Source organism: Oncorhynchus masou, chromosome 32 (assembly GCF_036934945.1).
Source record: "Oncorhynchus masou masou isolate Uvic2021 chromosome 32, UVic_Omas_1.1, whole genome shotgun sequence".
In the NCBI taxonomy this organism is placed as follows: Eukaryota; Metazoa; Chordata; class Actinopteri; order Salmoniformes; family Salmonidae; genus Oncorhynchus; species Oncorhynchus masou.
This window is the reverse complement of record NC_088243.1, coordinates 45,808,821-45,826,484: the sequence shown is the minus strand read 5'-3', so window position 1 is coordinate 45,826,484 and position 17,664 is coordinate 45,808,821. Positions and strand designations below refer to the sequence as shown.

At 41.1% G+C, this 17,664-nt stretch overlaps 1 protein-coding gene across 3 annotated transcripts in view; it reads right to left on the bottom strand.

Moving 5' to 3' along the window:
* Window positions 1–3,648: 3,648 nt before the first annotated feature.
* The window catches only part of LOC135526128 (G protein-coupled receptor 137Ba-like), a 70,549-nt gene continuing 56,533 nt past the window's right edge, over window positions 3,649–17,664 (bottom strand). The window contains exons 5-7 of one of the 3 annotated variants that reach the window (XM_064954245.1): window positions 17,409–17,534; window positions 8,479–8,603; window positions 3,649–6,700 (exon numbers count right to left, since the gene is read on the bottom strand). In XM_064954245.1, coding sequence (XP_064810317.1) covers window positions 6,451–6,700; window positions 8,479–8,603; window positions 17,409–17,534 — 501 coding nt within the window. In that variant the 3' untranslated portion in view covers window positions 3,649–6,450. The remainder of the gene's footprint in view (window positions 6,701–8,478; window positions 8,604–17,408; window positions 17,535–17,664) is intronic. The other 2 variants (XM_064954246.1, XM_064954247.1) reach the window with 2 other exon arrangements.

Here is a 17,664-nt window from a genome sequence, read left to right as displayed (position 1 = left end):
TCCCACTTAAAAAGATGAGAGAGGCCTGTAATTTTCATCATAGATACACTTCAACTATCACAGACAAAATGAGAAGAAAAAAAAATCCAGAAAACCACATTGTAGGATTTTTAATGAATTTATTTGCAAATTATGGTGGAAAATATGTATTTGGTCAATAACAAAAGTTTCTCAATACTTTGTTATATACCCTTTGTTGGCGATGACAGAGGTCAAACATTTTCTGTAAGTCTTCACAAGGTTTTCACACACTGTTGCTGGTATTTTTAGCCCATTCCTCCTTGCAGATCTCTAGAGGAGTGATGTTTTGGGGCTGTTGCTGGGCAACACGGACTTTCAACTCACTCCATAGATTTTCTATGGGGTTGAGATCTAGAGACTGGCTAGGCCACTCCAGGAACTTAAAATGCTTCTTACGAAGCCACTCTTTCGTTGCCCGGGCGGTGTGTTTTGGATCAAATCATGCTGAAAGACCCAGCCACGTTTCATCTTCAATGCCATTGCTGATGGAAGGAGGTTTTCACTCAAAATCTCACGATACATGGCCCCATTCATTCTTTCCTTTACACAGATCAGTCGTCCTGGTCCCTTTGCAGAAAAACAGCCCTAAAGCATGATGTTTCCACCCCCATGCTTCACAGTAGGTATGGTTTTCTTTGGATGCAACTCAGCATTCTTTGTCCTCCAAACACGACGAGTTGAGTTTTTGCCAAAAAGTTATATTTTGGTTTCATCTGACCATATGACATTCTCCCAATCTTCTTCTGGATCATCCAAATGCTCTCGAACAAACTTCAGACGGGCCTGGACATGTACTGGCTTAAGCAGGGGGACATGTCTGGCACTGCAGGATTTGAGTCCCTGGCGGCGTAGTGTGTTACTGATGGTAGGCTTTGTTACTTTGGTCCCAGCACTCTGCAGGTCATTCACTAGGTCCCCCCGTGTGGTTCTGGGATTTTTGCTCACCGTTCTTGTGATCATTTTGACCCCACGGGGTGAGATCTTGAGTGGAGCCCCAGATCGAGGGAGATTATCAGTGGTCTTGTATGACTACCATTTCCTAATAATTGCTCCCACAGTTGATTTCTTCAAACCAAGCTGCTTACCTATTGCAGATTCAGTTTTCCCAGCCTGGTGCAGGTCTACAATTTTGTTTCTGGTGTCCTTTGACAGCTCTTTGGTCTTGGCCATAGTGGAGTTTGGAGTGTGACTGTTTGAGGTTGTGGACTGGTGTCTTTTATACTGATAACAAGTTCAAACAGGTGCCATTAATACAGGTAATGAGTGGAGGACAGAGGAGCCTCTTAAAGACGAAGTTACAGGTTTGTGAGAGCCAGAAATCTTGCTTGTTTGTAGGTGACCAAATACTTATTTTCCACCATAATTTGCAAATAAATTCATTAAAAATCCTACGTGAGTTTCTGGATTTTTTTTTCTCATTTTGTCAGTCACAGTTGAAGTGTACCTACAGTGCCTTGTGAAAGTATTCGGCCCCCTTGAACTTTGCGACCTTTTTCCACATTTCAGGCTTCAAACAAAGATATAAAACTGTATTTTTTTGTGAAGCATCAACAACATGTGGGACACAATCATGAAGTGGAACGACATTTATTGGATATTTCAAACTTTTTTAACAAATCAAAAACTGAACAATTGGGCGTGCAAAATTATTCAGCCCCCTTAAGTTAATACTTTGTAGCGCCACCTTTTGCTTCGATTACAGCTGTATGTTGCTTGGGGTATGTCTCTATCAGTTTTGCACATCGAGAGACTGAAATCTTTTCCCATTCCTCCTTGCAAAACAGCTCGAGCTCAGTGAGGTTGGATGGAGAGCATTTGTGAACAGCAGTTTTCAGTTCTTTCCACAGACTCTCGATTGGATTCAGGTCTGGACTTTGACTTGGCCATTCTAACACCTGGATATGTTTATTTTTGAACCATTCCATTGTAGATTTTGCTTTATGTTTTGGATCATTGTCTTGTTGGAAGACAAATCTCCGTCCCAGTCTCAGGTCTTTTGCAGACTCCATCAGGTTTTCTTCCAGAATGGTCCTGTATTTGGCTCCATCCATCTTCCCATCAATTTTAACCATCTTCCCTGTCCCTGCTGAAGAAAAGCAGGCCCAAATCATGATGCTGCCACCACCATGTTTGACAGTGGGTATGGTGTGTTCAGGGTGATGAGCTGTGTTGCTTTTACGCCAAACATAACGTTTTGCATTGTTGCCAAAAAGTTCAATTTTGGTTTCATCTGACTAGAGCACCTTCTTCCACATGTTTGGTGTGTCTCCCAGGTGGCTTGTGGCAAACCTTAAACAACACTTTTTATGGATATCTTTAAGAAATGGCTTTCTTCTTGCCACTCTTCCATAAAGGCCAGATTTGTGCAATATACGACTGATTGTTGTCCTATGGACAGAGTCTCCCACCTCAGCTGTAGATCTCTGCAGTTCATCCAGAGTGATCATGGGCCTCTTGGCTGCATCTCTGATCAGTCTTCTCCTTGTATGAGCTGAAAGTTTAGAGGGACGGCCAGGTCTTGGTAGATTTTCAGTGGTCTGATACTCCTTCCATTTCAATATTATCGCTTGCACAGTGCTCCTTGGGATGTTTAAAGCTTGGGAAATCTTTTTGTATCCAAATCCGGCTTTAAAACTTCTTCACAACAGTATCTCGGACCTGCCTGGTGTGTTCCTTGTTCTTCATGATGCTCTCTGCACTTTTAACGGACCTCTGAGACTATCACAGTGCAGGTGCATTTATACGGAGACTTGATTACACACAGGTGGATTGTATTTATCATCATTAGTCATTTAGGTCAACATTGGATCATTCAGAGATCCTCACTGAACTTCTGGAGAGAGTTTGCTGCACTGAAAGTAAAGGGGCTGAATAATTTTGCACGCCCCATTTTTCAGTTTTTGATTTGTTAAAAAAAGTTTGAAATATCCAATAAATGTCATTCCACTTCATGATTGTGTCCCACTTGTTGTTGATTCTTCACAAAAAAATACAGTTTTATTTCTTTATGTTTGAAGCCTGAAATGTGGCAAAAGGTCGCAAAGTTCAAGGGGGCCGAATACTTTCGCAAGGCACTGTATGATTAAAATTACAGGCCTCTCATCTTTTTAAGTGGGAGAACTTGCACAATTGTTGGCTGACTAAATACTTTTTTGCCCCACTGTGTTTAAACCAAGACCAATAGGCAAAGTAATTTATTGAAGAAATTGCCAAGAGTCTTTCCAGTCTCAAAGCAGTTTGGCCAACTAAAACCTGGTGGTAAAAAGTATTTGTGGAGAGAATCATGACATTTGCTGCTGCAGGGCTTTTTAAATGTCAAAAACATATCTTAGAAATATGTGAAGACAGCTCTCATTATACTGAATGCCATTTCACTCAGATCCTCAATACATTGACCAATAACCGAGAGGGCAAGGATCAAGTACTATGACCCCTTCACCTCTATCAAATCCTTTAACTGTTTGTTTGGGGATGGATTAACCAAGGTTGACCATCACCTCTGTCAAATCCTTTAACTGTTCGATTGGGGGTGGATTAACCAAGGTTGACCTTCACCTCTGTCAAATCCTTTAACTGTTTGATTGGGGGTGGATTAATCAAGGTTGACCTGAACATACACATACACAGTTATTTTTTTAAACAGTGCAGTAAAACTTTATTTTAACATGGTCGTGCTTGCATATACATCTTTAGTGATCTATGAAAGATGGGTAAACGAGTTATATTCATTGGCCACCAACAAAGAATAAGAGACAAATTATAATTATTATAAAAGGCTTAACATGCTCTTTGCGAGACAAGAACTGAGACGGCAATAGATTACACAAACAAAATAAGATCCATAAAAATACAATACTTTCAACTCCTACATTTGAATGCATTATCTCCCCAATTGTTGCTATTAAAGGATCATTTGAATTCATGCTGGATAGAATGCGTTATGCTCTTGGATATGAGGTTGAAAATCTAAACGTTTTCAGAGAACCTCTGTCAGTATTTTCCCATTGATTATAGCTGCCTGCTATCCTCTGCTTACTAACAGCTTTGCTGCAACAATCACACACGTATGCTACACATAAGCTAACAGCAACAATAAAATAACTTAGTTTGAGACTCCAAAGCAGGTTATGGGAAAGATTATTTATACCATGACACTAAGGAATCCACCTCTAAAATTATTACTTATTTTAAAAAATTTTTTAAAGAGCCTACTGGAATTGGCTTGTGGCCCAAGGAGAGTGAGAGAAAGCTCAACCTGAGGTTACACTTTCTCACTTTCAGTCCCACTGAACACTACCTGTATGAACTCCACAGCATCAAAGGTCAAAGGTGACAGCCCCAAACACAGATAGGTTGGAAAATAAAATAGAATGTACTGATATGATTGCATTCACCCACTGATTGTGTTTGTCAGCTGATATTCATGGAAGGTAAGAAATCAAGAAAATGTTAAAACAAATATAAAAATCACATTTTTAGACTGCAATTCCTCTTTCCCTCTCTGAACAAGTTCTTGCAAACAACACAAAACTCTGTTCAACAGAGAAAAACAACCAAGAGATGTCTTACCTCCTACCTATACCCTTAATGTGCATATAAGCAAATTTAGCAAACACATACTCACGAACACACAAACTTGCCCTGTACACCTGTACTAGTAGCCATGGAGTATAACAAAAACAAACATGGAATGTAGTTAAAATGGAAATAAGTAGGACATAAAGCTTAATCACTTTCGTTATATACATCATTTTGTGCTAGATGTTTTCCACAAGGAAAAAAATGAACAGTAACATTTAATGGCACATGTTCATGTGTCCCTGTATGATAGTGTAGCCTGGTCATAGATCTGTCTGTGCTGTCTCACTTATGGCCAATGGCTTGAATATGACCAGAGGATTTGGCAAGACAGCACAAACAGATCAGGGACTAATGATGGTGAGTTTGATGCCGTAAACTAGTACATGGATACAGCTACTGTATACTATTACAGTCAGGATAGAGAGGGTATATTTAAGCCTGTTTGTGCTGTCTGGTGACAATGACAATGGCAAGACAGCCCAACAGATCTGGACTCTGGTTAGGGCTTCGCAAGGAGTACTGTACTATAAAACATCCCTCCGCCGAACCACACTTGGTCCGTACATTCATTTTACTGGGTCCAGAGCAGAACATTCATGATGAAACATATTGTTCCCCCAAAGTCTATGCTCCATCAGGGGCCCATCGCCAAAATGGAGGCCCCCAGGAGCAGGTGTACCATCCTGGGATTGTCCCGCTAGGCATGCTGGAGGCTCGAGACTCGTTTTTTGGCCCAGCTCTCAATCTGTGCGCGCTTTGGCAAAAGTAGCCTTCCTCTTTCATACTGTCTTTGATAGCAGTGAAAGATTCAAATGCAGTGTTAACACTTCCCATGGTGTCCCAGTGCATGTTAGGTTTGAATACCGAGGGCATTGCACATGATTATAGCCTCGGTGTTGGTTTGGAAGGGCATCGTCATGGATGGCTCATTGCACAGGTATCAACTAGTGTTCTACAGGGAAGTGAGACAGGGTCTCGGGAACACACAGGAACACCCTGATAGTCAGATTTGATTAGGAGCCGAGTCTATATTCAAGACAGGATCTTGTCCTCAGAATGTGAAATTAGGGGACTTTTTAAAGTGCAAATGTCACCTCCTGACTCATGGAGGGGAGTCTATGTGCAAAGGTGTGGCGGGGAGAACTGCCCACTAGACTGAACCAAAATAGGCAAGGGATGAGGGGGACATACGTGCTGGTCCACGCACTTGTCTGGTCTCTGACAGTGATAGAGGACTTACTAGTCTGATGTCCGACAAACATACAGTATGTGTGTGTGGAAAAGCTGAGATGCACAATCCTTTCCCATACAGACACTTCCTTATTTTCCTCTACAAACTCTCCCCAGTTTCAGGAATAGTAGAATGGTCCAGGACTATTGAACTAGAAACATTGGAAAACTTTTTAAATAACTGGAATATCACTGAGCTGACTACTCCCTAACCACCGCTGACCTCAAATGACCTCCCCTCATCTGGTCCCATCTGACCCCGGAAAACCCAACAAGCTGTGCAGGTAAGTAGCGTTGGTGGGGGAGGGGACAGGTCGATAGCTGGAATGAGGAAGTCACGCAGTGTCAGTCACAGGGTCACATCCTGTATGAACTCCACAGCACCAAAGGTCAAAGGTAAGCCCCAAACAAGATGGTTGGGAAAATAAAATAGAATGTACTTCAAATATGATTGCATTCGCCCACTGATTGTGTTTGTCAGCTGATAGTCATGAGGGGTAAGAAATCAAGAAAATAAAAGCTTTCCCAGGGTCATAGCCATGTAGCTGAAGGTCAGGACCGGCCCTTTCCTGAGTTAAATATTGTTTTCAGGGGTATCTACTGGGGCCGATGGGGTGGTTAGATCTGAGGAGTGCAGTAGTGATTTTGGGGTGTGAAATAGTAGTTATGGGGGGTGGCATTGTAGTTCTGGGGGGTGGAGTAGTAGTTATGGTGCTGGTCGGGCTGGATGTTTCCATAGGCTAAGAGGAGGGGGGCAGTGGAGGTTTGGGGGCCGTTGGGGAGTTGGGGGAACCCCGTCAGGCTGCCGTTCCTCTGGGTGGAGCCATACCAGCTGGGGCCCAATTGGGGCGTCGTGGACAAGACACTACTGTGGGATGGAAGAGACAAGGTTAACTCAGCATTGTATCACATCTGTATGGGAGATGAAGGATGTAACCAGTGTCTGTACAGGCGATATAGAATGGTTTTAGGTGACTGTATGCAGACAATATAGGATGCAATATAAATGACTGCGTACAGGGGATATATACTTAACAAAAATATGAATGCAAAATCAAGTTTGCAGATAACACAACAGTAGTAGGACTGATTACCAACAATGACGAGACAGCCTACAAGGAGGAGGTGAGGACCCTGGCTGAGTTGTGCCAGGAAAATAACCTCTCCCTCAATGTCAACAAAACGAAGGAGCTGATCGTGGACTTCAGGAGACAGCAGACGGAGCCCGTCCCCCACCATCCACATCGATGGGCCGCAGTGGAGAAGGTGAAAAGCTTCAAGTTCCTCGGCGTACACATCACTGACAATCTGAAATGGTCCACTCACACGGACAATGTGGTGAAGAAAGCGCAACAGCGCCTCTTCAACCTCAGGGGGCCGAATAAATTTGTCTTGGACCCTCCAAAACTTTTACAGATGCACAATTGGGCACACAACCTGCCCTCCAGGACACCTACAGCACCCGATGTCACAGGAAGGCCAAAAAGATCACAGAGACATGGCCTGGTTACCCTGCTATCATCCAGAAGGGTGAGGTCAGTACAGGTGCATCAAAGCTGTGACGAGAGACTGAAAAACTGTTTCTCTCTCAAAGCCATCAAACTGTTAAATAGCCATCACTAGCCGGCTTCCACCCGGTTACTCAACACTGCACCTTAGAGGCTACTGTCCTATGTACATGGAACAGTAGTCAATTTAATACTGTTTTACTAATTTCATATATATATATATATGCCACTCTGACATTGCTCGTCCTAATATTTATATATTTCTGAATTGTATTATTTTACTTTTAGATTTGTGTGTATTATGTGATACTACTGCACTGTCGGCGCTACGAACACAAGCATTTAGCTACACCCACAATAACATCTGTTAAATATGTGTATGTGACCAATACAACTTTATTTGTAACGTGTTGGTGCCATGTTTCATGCGCTGGAATAAAAATTCACTGAAATTTACCATACGCACAAAAATCTAATTTCTCTCACATTTTGTGCACAAATGTGTTTACATCCCTGTTAATGAGCATGATATCCTTTGTCAAGATAATCCATCCACCTGACAGGTGTGGCATATCAAGAAGCTGATTAACAGCATGTACATTACAGAGATGCACCTTGTGCTGGGGATAATAAAAGACCACTCTAAAATGTGCAGTTTTGTCACACAACACAATGCCACAGATGTCTCAAGTTCAGGGCTCATGCAATAGGCATGCTGACCGCATGATTGTCCAACAGAGATTTCATTTTCAATTCTGTATCATAAGCCATCTCCAATGTCATTTTAGAGAACTTGGCAGTACGTCAAACTGGCCTCACAACAGCAGACCACACAAGCCCAGGACCTCCACATCTGGCTTCTTCACCTGCGGGATCATCTGAGACCAGTCACCCAGACAGCTGATGAAACTGAGGCGTATTTCTGTCTGTCATAAAACCCTTTTGTGGGGAAAAACAAATTCTGATTGGCTAGGCCTGGTTCCCCAGTGGGTGGGACAGGCCCGCCCATGGCTGCACCCCTGCCCAGTAATGTGAAATCCATAAATGAGGGTCTAATTTATATATTTAAATTGACTGATTTCCTTATATGAACTGTAACTCAACAAAATCTTTAAACATTATTTTGAATGTTACCCACCTCGGTCGATCTGCTCTGGAGTTGATGCTCCTGGACAGGTCGTCATCGCTGTCGTACCTCCGGGGGTTGTCAAAGAAATAGGCCCTGGAACTGAAGCTGTGGCTGTTGATCATTCCTCCTGGTGCCTGGGGAAAAGGACACTCACAGTTTAATAAGTACTTTCGTACAAGAAAAACATGCCTTTATATGTACTTACCATAGTAATAACACTGGAAATATCCTTGTAAGTACATCATATAATGGGCCCAAATCGTTTCCTACTTCCACCGGTGATAAATTAATGTTTTCAAACTAGATGAGATAAGCTGATAACAACTTAAAATATAGGCTCCTTAAAAGCTCATGCTGTTTTAAGCTACCCTGTACCGAGGTAGGCAAACATTTGAGTAATGTGCATTCAAACGCATATATGATTCATGTGAGCTTCTTGATTGGCTGGTTTACACAAAGTCAATAGCCCTACTTCACTTTTACAACATAAAAACACCGCGTTGCACTCTGGGATCAGTAGGGATGTAAATTTGAAACGTCTGCACCCGAGGTAAACCCAGGTGAAACGTGGGGTCCGCAACCGACACAACAGTATGTCCAAAGTAAACTGCTGTGTACCGTACTGCCGGTGTTGTGCCGAAAAGCTCCCCCCTGCCAGAATCCCCCCTTTTTCGCGTGAACGCGCACGCACTCAGTTCTTCATTGCTGCGACTTGCTTGCTAGTTGAGATTTCTGATCAAGTTCGGTTGAATTTCATTTGATTTTGTCTATGTCTGATAGTGGGGATGCACTAGTAAAACCTGCAGTTTTCGGTGCGGCTATTTGTTTCAAGTGTATTGAGTTTATAAATAAATCTCTTTGCCAAAATCTGTCATCTCTCCCATGACTTATTCGACTAGTAGTTGTTCTGAAAAGTTTATTGCTTGCCTACATTTTGATCCTTCCATGTTTAATATAACACAAATATATTAATTACTAATTTCGGTTGCTTATCCTGACGTGAAGTTTGTTCTATAGAAAGTATTTGACTCTGATGTGTGCCACAGAAAGTATTTAACTCTAGCCACAAAATTAAGGAAATTATAAAGGGGGGAGGGATTTTCTTTTCTTGCCTGCCGAAATCCTCCCCCCCTGGTGACCTATCATCCCCTCTGATGTGTGCCACAGGAAGTATTAGACTAGAAGGAAGTGGTTATTCCAGCAATAATAAGCCATTTTCAGAGCCCTCGACTGTTCTCTCTACCCATCCCTCAATTCCCCATTTCATCGTGCTTTTCCCACTCATGGCTTTTCTTACACCTTAAGTTAAGAATGTAGGGTGAAGTAGTAATAATAATATAATAATAATAAATTAAATTGTACTCTCGGTGAAAAGAAAGTTAAAATATATAAGTCAACATGAGTGCATATCCATAATCACTGTAAACTGTTATAATAGACAAAAAGAAGAAAAACATAAATGTATAATAATATAATAAACATAACTGACTGAATGTGCCTCCATGAAGAATCCCCTCCCCAATAGGCCCTCAATAGAACACCCCCAGCACCACATCCCCATCAACCTCCCCCCACAAAAATGATAGAAATGATTAAAATAAATATATACCAAGATATATCTACACATACTCACACATGTACAGTACCATAAACATATTCAAGAGACACTCAACTTAACTCTCATCTCTTTTCCTACATCAGATATGCAGGTGACATTTCCACCTGGATGACAGCACATAATCAGCAAGACAGAGATGCTCTTCATCCGAGGGAATGCCTGCCCACTCTCAGATGTTAGATAATCCAAGAAGATCATGTCATTTACATTCCGGCCCTTGTCAGCTCCAAATTTGACTACTTCAACTCACACCCTGCTGGAATCCCTGCATTCTTGGATTATTAATCTCTATATTGTAATCAATAAAGTATTTCAAAATGCTGTACTTTTATTAACATACATGTTCAGATCATTCCTGAGAGAGAAGGGGTGTAATATCTCCAGATGGGCATGTGGTACCCTTCCTCACCCATGCCAACAAGATGTTACATCTTGTGGGGTCTTTGCCTTGAAAGTAAGTATGAGGGTATAAGTAATGTACAATTAACCTACTAAAAGTATACTGACGAAAAGGCAAAACAGAACTGTCAAATTATATTATAGCTGTGTCGTTGTATACTCGCGAATTAGAATCTTAAGTGTAACATAATTTTGTTGGGGAAAACTGAAATGCACATCAATTGTTTTAACCCAATTTGCTAAACGTGTGCAGGAGGAGTCAATTGTCTTTTCAAATACGGACAAAGATTTTAACATCATGTGAGAAGAAATAGCAGTCACTCTCCTCCAAAACACTGGTATGGTCAATTTCTTATTTAATATAATTGAAGATTTAAAAAAAAACATTTATATGATGACCTGAGCCGACTGTGCCACTTCTGTGGAGAGGTGGACAATAATGAGGAAGACACTAACTGGGTAATTGCTTGTTCACTTCTAAAAGGCATATTTTTAGGAGTACGAATTTGAAAAACAGTAATATTTCTAGTGGTAGTATCATTCGCTTTGTCTGATAATGAAATAATTATAATTCAAGAAAATGTATTTAATGTTTAAATATATTAACATTTTTCCTCATAAATTTCAGATTGGTTTTGACCGCCGCCCATGATGGTTCCACCAGTGCTGTATGAAAACCATCCAATTATTGGAGGATTATGTCTGTCAGGACGAGGTTAGGCTTGAGTTCCAGGCTACAGTATCACCTGGAAAACTTTCCATAAAAAGTGGACTAAATGTTCAGTCGAGCTGTTGCAGCTTTCCAATATTTGTTTATGCTATTTGTCTTTTTATATTCAATTTATTGTCATTTTATATCTTATTACGCAAAGATCGAAAATTATATTTCTTATTTAATGTTTGTTAACCAATTTAACTTAGTGATGTTTTTGTGTCATTTGTTGTGTGATAATATTTGTGTATCATTATTTTCTTAAACATTACAAAATGTTATTAAAATAAATGTTTATGTTTCTTTATACTCTAATTTTGCATTCTGTGGCACAGACTACTGGTCAACATGAGCTACCAAAATTATTCTGAAGTGTGCCAGGCCTTGCAGTCCAAAGATAGATAGGGGGAAGAATTTCGGCAGGCAAAAAAATGGCCAAGCCAAACCCCCCCTTCTAATTTTGTGGCTAGAGTCAAATACTTTCTGTGGCACACATCAGAGTCAAATCATTTCTATAGAACAAAAAATAATAATTAATGTGTGTTATATTAAACATAGAGGAGGGAGTAAATGGTAGGCAAGCAATAAACATTTCAGAACAACTACTAGTCGAAGACATGGGAGAGATGACACATTTTGGCAAAGCTATTAATTTATAGACTAATACACTGCAGACATTACTAGTGCCTCCCCCGCGATCAAACCGGCATAAAAAAAACAAATGAAAGGCAGCCTAACGTGAGGGGGGGTGGTTTCAGGGAGAATTGTGTCAGGGGGGAGCTTTTCAGCACAACACCTGCTAGACGCGACACAACGTTACATTTCACAGACTACCGACTGACCCAAAACAACAAGTAATCTGGAACACTTTAATTCGGAATGACAGACAAAAAAGTAGTAACGTTAAGTGGACATCTGTAGCCTGTATTTTGAGCAGGGTGCCAGGTCCTACGACCAGAATACCCCAACAATATTTCCCTGGTCCAAAGAATGGCCTGACATAATAGAAACACCCAACCTGACCTATCCCAATGCACAAAAGTCCCTGACTGAACACCAACTTGACACATCGACTGTAAAAGAACTTCAGAAGAAAGCAGACAAAGAGGACGATCTGAGGTAGTTTAACTGCTTGCTAGCTAAGCTAGCTTGATGCATGTTGCTGTTATGTCAACTAGCTAGTTAACATATCTTGTGTTCCTAACCAGTTTGCTTAAGATGCTCCTTTTGCAGACAACAAAATTATTAAAACACGTACCATGAAGAGGGTGTTTTTGCTTTATCCAACCCAGTACCTGAATGTGGATTGTGCTTGGCTTTATGATTGTGCTCTCTTACAACACACAGCTTAGCTAGATACAAATCAAACCAAAAAATGAAGAAGGCAGACACTGTTCAAAACCATATTTTCTTTATTTTTCCCACAAATGTTGAGTATTGACCAAGAACCGCGAGATAATGATTAGGTAACTAGCTAGGTACTCTGAAAATAACTAGACTATTCTAGTCCATATGTTACAATATGGTGACTTACCCCACTTTAGAGTAGTTCATGAGCGAAGAGAGGCTGTCATAATAGTGCCGTAAAGAAAAACTGTTTAGGGCAGGGATGTGCAGCCCCCATTTTGAAGGCCCTCGGATCAGTCTAGGTCTCAACTTACTTACAAGTAAGAAGAGTGCATTAGCAGTTTCTCTTGTTATATCAGTCGTTGATAGTCAGTCAATTAACCCATGTCAGCTAACATGTTTTACATTGTTAAGTCAGCTGTCCGCTAAACTATCTAAATTTGTTATCATGGTTGAATTACTATCCGGGTGGCCCCCCATTGACTTTGTTAGTCAGATATTATATTAAAAACTGCAAACATTTCTCTCCAGCCTATGGCCAAATTTGTAGATTTGCATGAAATGATCTGTAAAACAGTAAATATTCCTCTCCGCCCCAAGGCAAAATAAGAAGAACTGCAAAGACTTTACTTTAAAACGTTTTTTTTTAAATGTATCTCCGCTGTCAAGCGGGGGGCCACAACTGTTTTTCTACGAATTCATGAAGTCATGCTATCACACTTAAACTGGACAATGTGATGTGCAGGTCTCAGGTTTGATTCCAGTTTGGAGCAAGGATGAGATTGTCTATTTCACTTGCATTCATTCTTAAAAAAGTTGCTAAAACGGGGAATAGGAAAAGCACCAAGCCTCGTAGGCCTAATAACTTACCTCTATAATAACACATTGTGGTGTAGGTCATTTGTGTGCACATGCATCTACGTATATTATATTAATGGCCTAGTGTTATTGATTCTGAGAGAAGCAAGAATAATAATCTCTGTCTCTTTTAGGCTCCTCCTGGGTCTGTGCAGACTGCGAGGGAGGTGCTGGCAAAGCAGAACATTTGCCTTGTGACACCTAATTTTCTGCACCCCAGTGGGAAAAATGGGCATACCAAAGTTGGTAGAGTCGGTTGCCATTGCAAGGGTACGCAATCATGTCAAGAGGATTGGCGCAGGGTTAAGCTGTGGCATATACTTGGAAGGAAAGTCCCACTCACTTACTGGAAGCACATCAATAACATATTTCAACTGTGTGCTCTGCTAATACTATTCTGGCCTCCTCTTGTAGACTGAAGGTGTGGTGTGCATGATTTTACATCAATCAGTACTACGGTGTGTGGCATGTCTGGATATACCACTACCGAAGGTAGCTATAACCAAACACAATGATTTCACATCTCTACGGTCTCCCATACATAAAACAGAATCTTGTTTAACAATATTTTGCTGCAAACAGTTTAATTCATCATTGTTGTTGGAGAGACAGTAACCTGGTGGTGGATGAGGAGATCAAAACCTTCCTTAACAATCCGCAGGATCTCCCCGTCTTTCATAGGGCAGGTCACAAATAATACATACATATTACATTTACATTTAAGTCATTTAGCAGACGCTCTTATCCAGAGCGACTTACAAATTGGTGAATTCACCTTCTGACATCCAGTGGAACAGCCACTTACAATAGATATTCTGCTCAGAGATCTTTTAATGGGTTAACTGTTTTTAATCTGTACTGTGATATTTCTTGTGGAGATGTAACATTTGGATATTGACTGAAACATTCGTTACACTATATACATTTAGAAATATATGAATTGTTATAGATAATATAATAAATAGAAAATACATAAACAATTTACAATACTTGTCTGGTTCTCAATTCATTTTTGGACCAAGAGTGGACTTCCTAAGTACTTGGACAGTAAACTGATGTTAATCATCACTGCTGAATGCATTCAGGTTGACATTTTGCCTAAAATTGTGCTCAATGTGGAAGTTTAACAGTTTCTCTGTCAGTTTTCCCTCAAAAGATGGGATAAAACATCACCTTGACCACTAGCATATCCTCTACAGAATTTGTGAACACTGCAAACTCACACCACCTTCTCTGGGTTACTGCTATCTGCATCTGTACTTGATAGTAGTAGGATGTGTAGAGTGGTTTTGTATCATGCAAACAATGGTATCGACTTCATGCAGAGGAAATGACTGCTTACTGCCATTGACCTGAACTGCCTGCACTGGGGACCAGTGATGCCAATTTAGCAATTTTGTTGCTAGATTTAGCAACTTTTTTTTTCTCCAAACAGCACCGAGCAACAAATTTAGCTACTTTTAAAAATGTATTTCGAACTTTTAGCAACTTTTGAAAAGTGACTCAAACGCTAAAATGCACGCATTTCCCCCTCTAAATGACACAAAACTTTTCTCTGTCATACACTGAGTCACAAAACACGTGCCTGGCTCCAAAAGTGCATAGTGAGTGACGTCAGTAGCAGGCGCTCAGCTCGTGCACAGGCAGCAGCAGGCCAGCAGCAATTTCAGCCAATTGCAAATCACTGTTGGCTGACTGCAGCAGTAGTACGGATTCGACGAGCCAAACCCAATGAATATAGTTGGTCACGAACATTTGATCTTGAACAGAACTTACAACATCAATCAACATGTCTCAATCAAAATTGTATAGCCAGAAGTACAGAAAAGAGTGGGAATCTGTACCTGAACAAAAGTCAAATCATATTTTTTTCCGAGATGGCCAGTCAATTTGAGTTATTGTACTTTATTATACGTTATTGTGTATTCTACGCAGTTTTACGTTATCACGCAATGACATCACAACGGAATTTAGCAACAAATCAACCTACCTCTAGCAACTTACCCAGAAAATTAGTTGGCAACACTGCTGGGGAATCTGCAGGACTGGCTGCTAGATCAACAAACAAGCCGCATTCATAGTACACCCTTATTGCAGCTCCTTCCTCTTGTTTCTGTCTAACATACTTCTCGACTGTCTCATGCACCACTCCATACTTGATTGCTGGCACACTCTTTAACCGGGATGTCCTGATGTAAATGATGCTCCTGATTAACCCTTCTTAACTCTTCTCCTTTCCTGCACATCTCTTGGCTAAGCTTGTTGATATACTTATTTTCTTGTTCTGAAACCAAAGCCTGTTTGTTGCCTGGCCAATGATGTCGTTTTGAATCTGCTCCTTTTGAATCCCTTTTTTTTTTAAGGACACCACATGTCCGTGGTACATAAAGGTGTGGCTTGCATAATCTACTACACAGCTCTACTGTGTCCCTAGCTAAATTCCCAACCTGCCCCAATTTCAAATCATGGCCACCTAATTATCCCTCACATCCCTAATTGGCAAATATCTCTCCTAATCTCTCCACCTGATAGTTGATGTGTGGTGAGCATTCTGGCCCAAAATGGTTGCCGTGCATTGCCCAGGTGGGTGGCACACATTGGTAGTGTCCCGTGAGAGCTCCTGATCGACATGTGTACACATGGTGCATCGAGTTGGTTGGTAATAAACAATGATTCATTTAAGATTTCCACGACAATCCCTTTAAATAAATTACATCTTAAACTTCACCAGGAAGCAATTTGATGGGACAGGGTGAGATAGTAGTCTTACATAGAGTAGTCCGGTGTCATGGTGTTTTGTCTTAAAGATCCTCAAGGCCTCTGCTGTTTTGGTCATGTTAGGCCTTGGTCATTTACAGGCTTTGTACTGGCTGTACCCCTCCAATGCCCTTTTCATGATCACTGTATGTCTTTCTCCTAAAATAATGGAAATTAAGAGGACATTCTGACAATTATTTTGTATGATTAGCCTATATGTAGTTTGCTGGGATTTGAGTCGGCCCAATCAATATAACCATATTTACTGTATAGGAAAAATCACTGACACAGGTCAGGAGACTTACCTATTCTTACAGGTCTATGGCAGCAATGGCAGCTTGGGGGTGCTGTGTTGATGTGCTAATTGTATCCAGAAGACCAAACAGAAGTCTAGCCACATGATTGCATTTCTCACCTGGCCCAGCCACACAGGTACAGGGGGCCCTTGCCACTGGTCCTGTATTATGGATGACCAGTCCAGTTTGGTAGTTTTTTTTTCTTTCTTTAAACGAGGACTTTGCCCTGACATGAGTAGCATCCTGCACCTTGTTGAGTTCCACATCACTCACATGGCCTGAGCTAAATACATTGTACCCTTCTTGAGAGGCTTCTCCACCACAGGTAAAAACATTAACTCCTTCCCTCCCTGATTCCTATTGTTCTCTTTGTGAGGAAGTCCACTATTGAGCTGTAGGAGAATTCGTCTGGGATGTTCAACGTATTACCCCCCCCCAATTCTCTGCCTTTGGAGGGGGTGTACTGTCCTCACTCGGAAATACCAGATACAGAATACTTAGCTAGGTTATTTGCTATGGCGTGTGCTTAAGTGTATAACATTGGACCTGGGTATGACACAGAATTACATAATATTCAATTTGCTAAATTGTGTTGGACAAATGGTAGATAGAGTGAGAAGATAACCGTTCATTGGTAATGTTAGCTGGCAACAGTGAACTCAGCTAGATAATGTTAGCTAGCTACGCTACCAGCATAATCAACTAGCTAACCCTGTTACTAAACGTTTATTAGACTTGCTTTTCGACAACAAAATCCCACTACATTGCAACGTATGAGACACTTGTCATCATCATCTTCTATAACTGCTGTTGAAAGGGTGGCTCCCTTCAAGTCTTTTTCTCAAAGTCAGCGCAGACATGTCAGCTACCTATTGAATTGCACTGTTCACCTTTTGAATGCAATGCGTTGTTTACATTATGATGTAAAAGTGAAATAAGGCTATTGTCTTACTAGGTTCTGATTGGGCCTCTGTACCCTGAAGAAGACCACAACCAGACTGGTAGGCAGCAGCTCCCAGAAAAAGAGGATGATCCCAAAGATGATGTAGGCCTCTCCCCTGATCTTCTCGACGTCTGCCTGGAAGCACAACACACATCGATTAAGCATTCAGAGAAATGAAACAGACAAAACACACACACCAGAAAGATTAAAGACACACAGGCAACACAACCCGAAAGAGGCAGATGTTGGGGGACAACAAGACAAC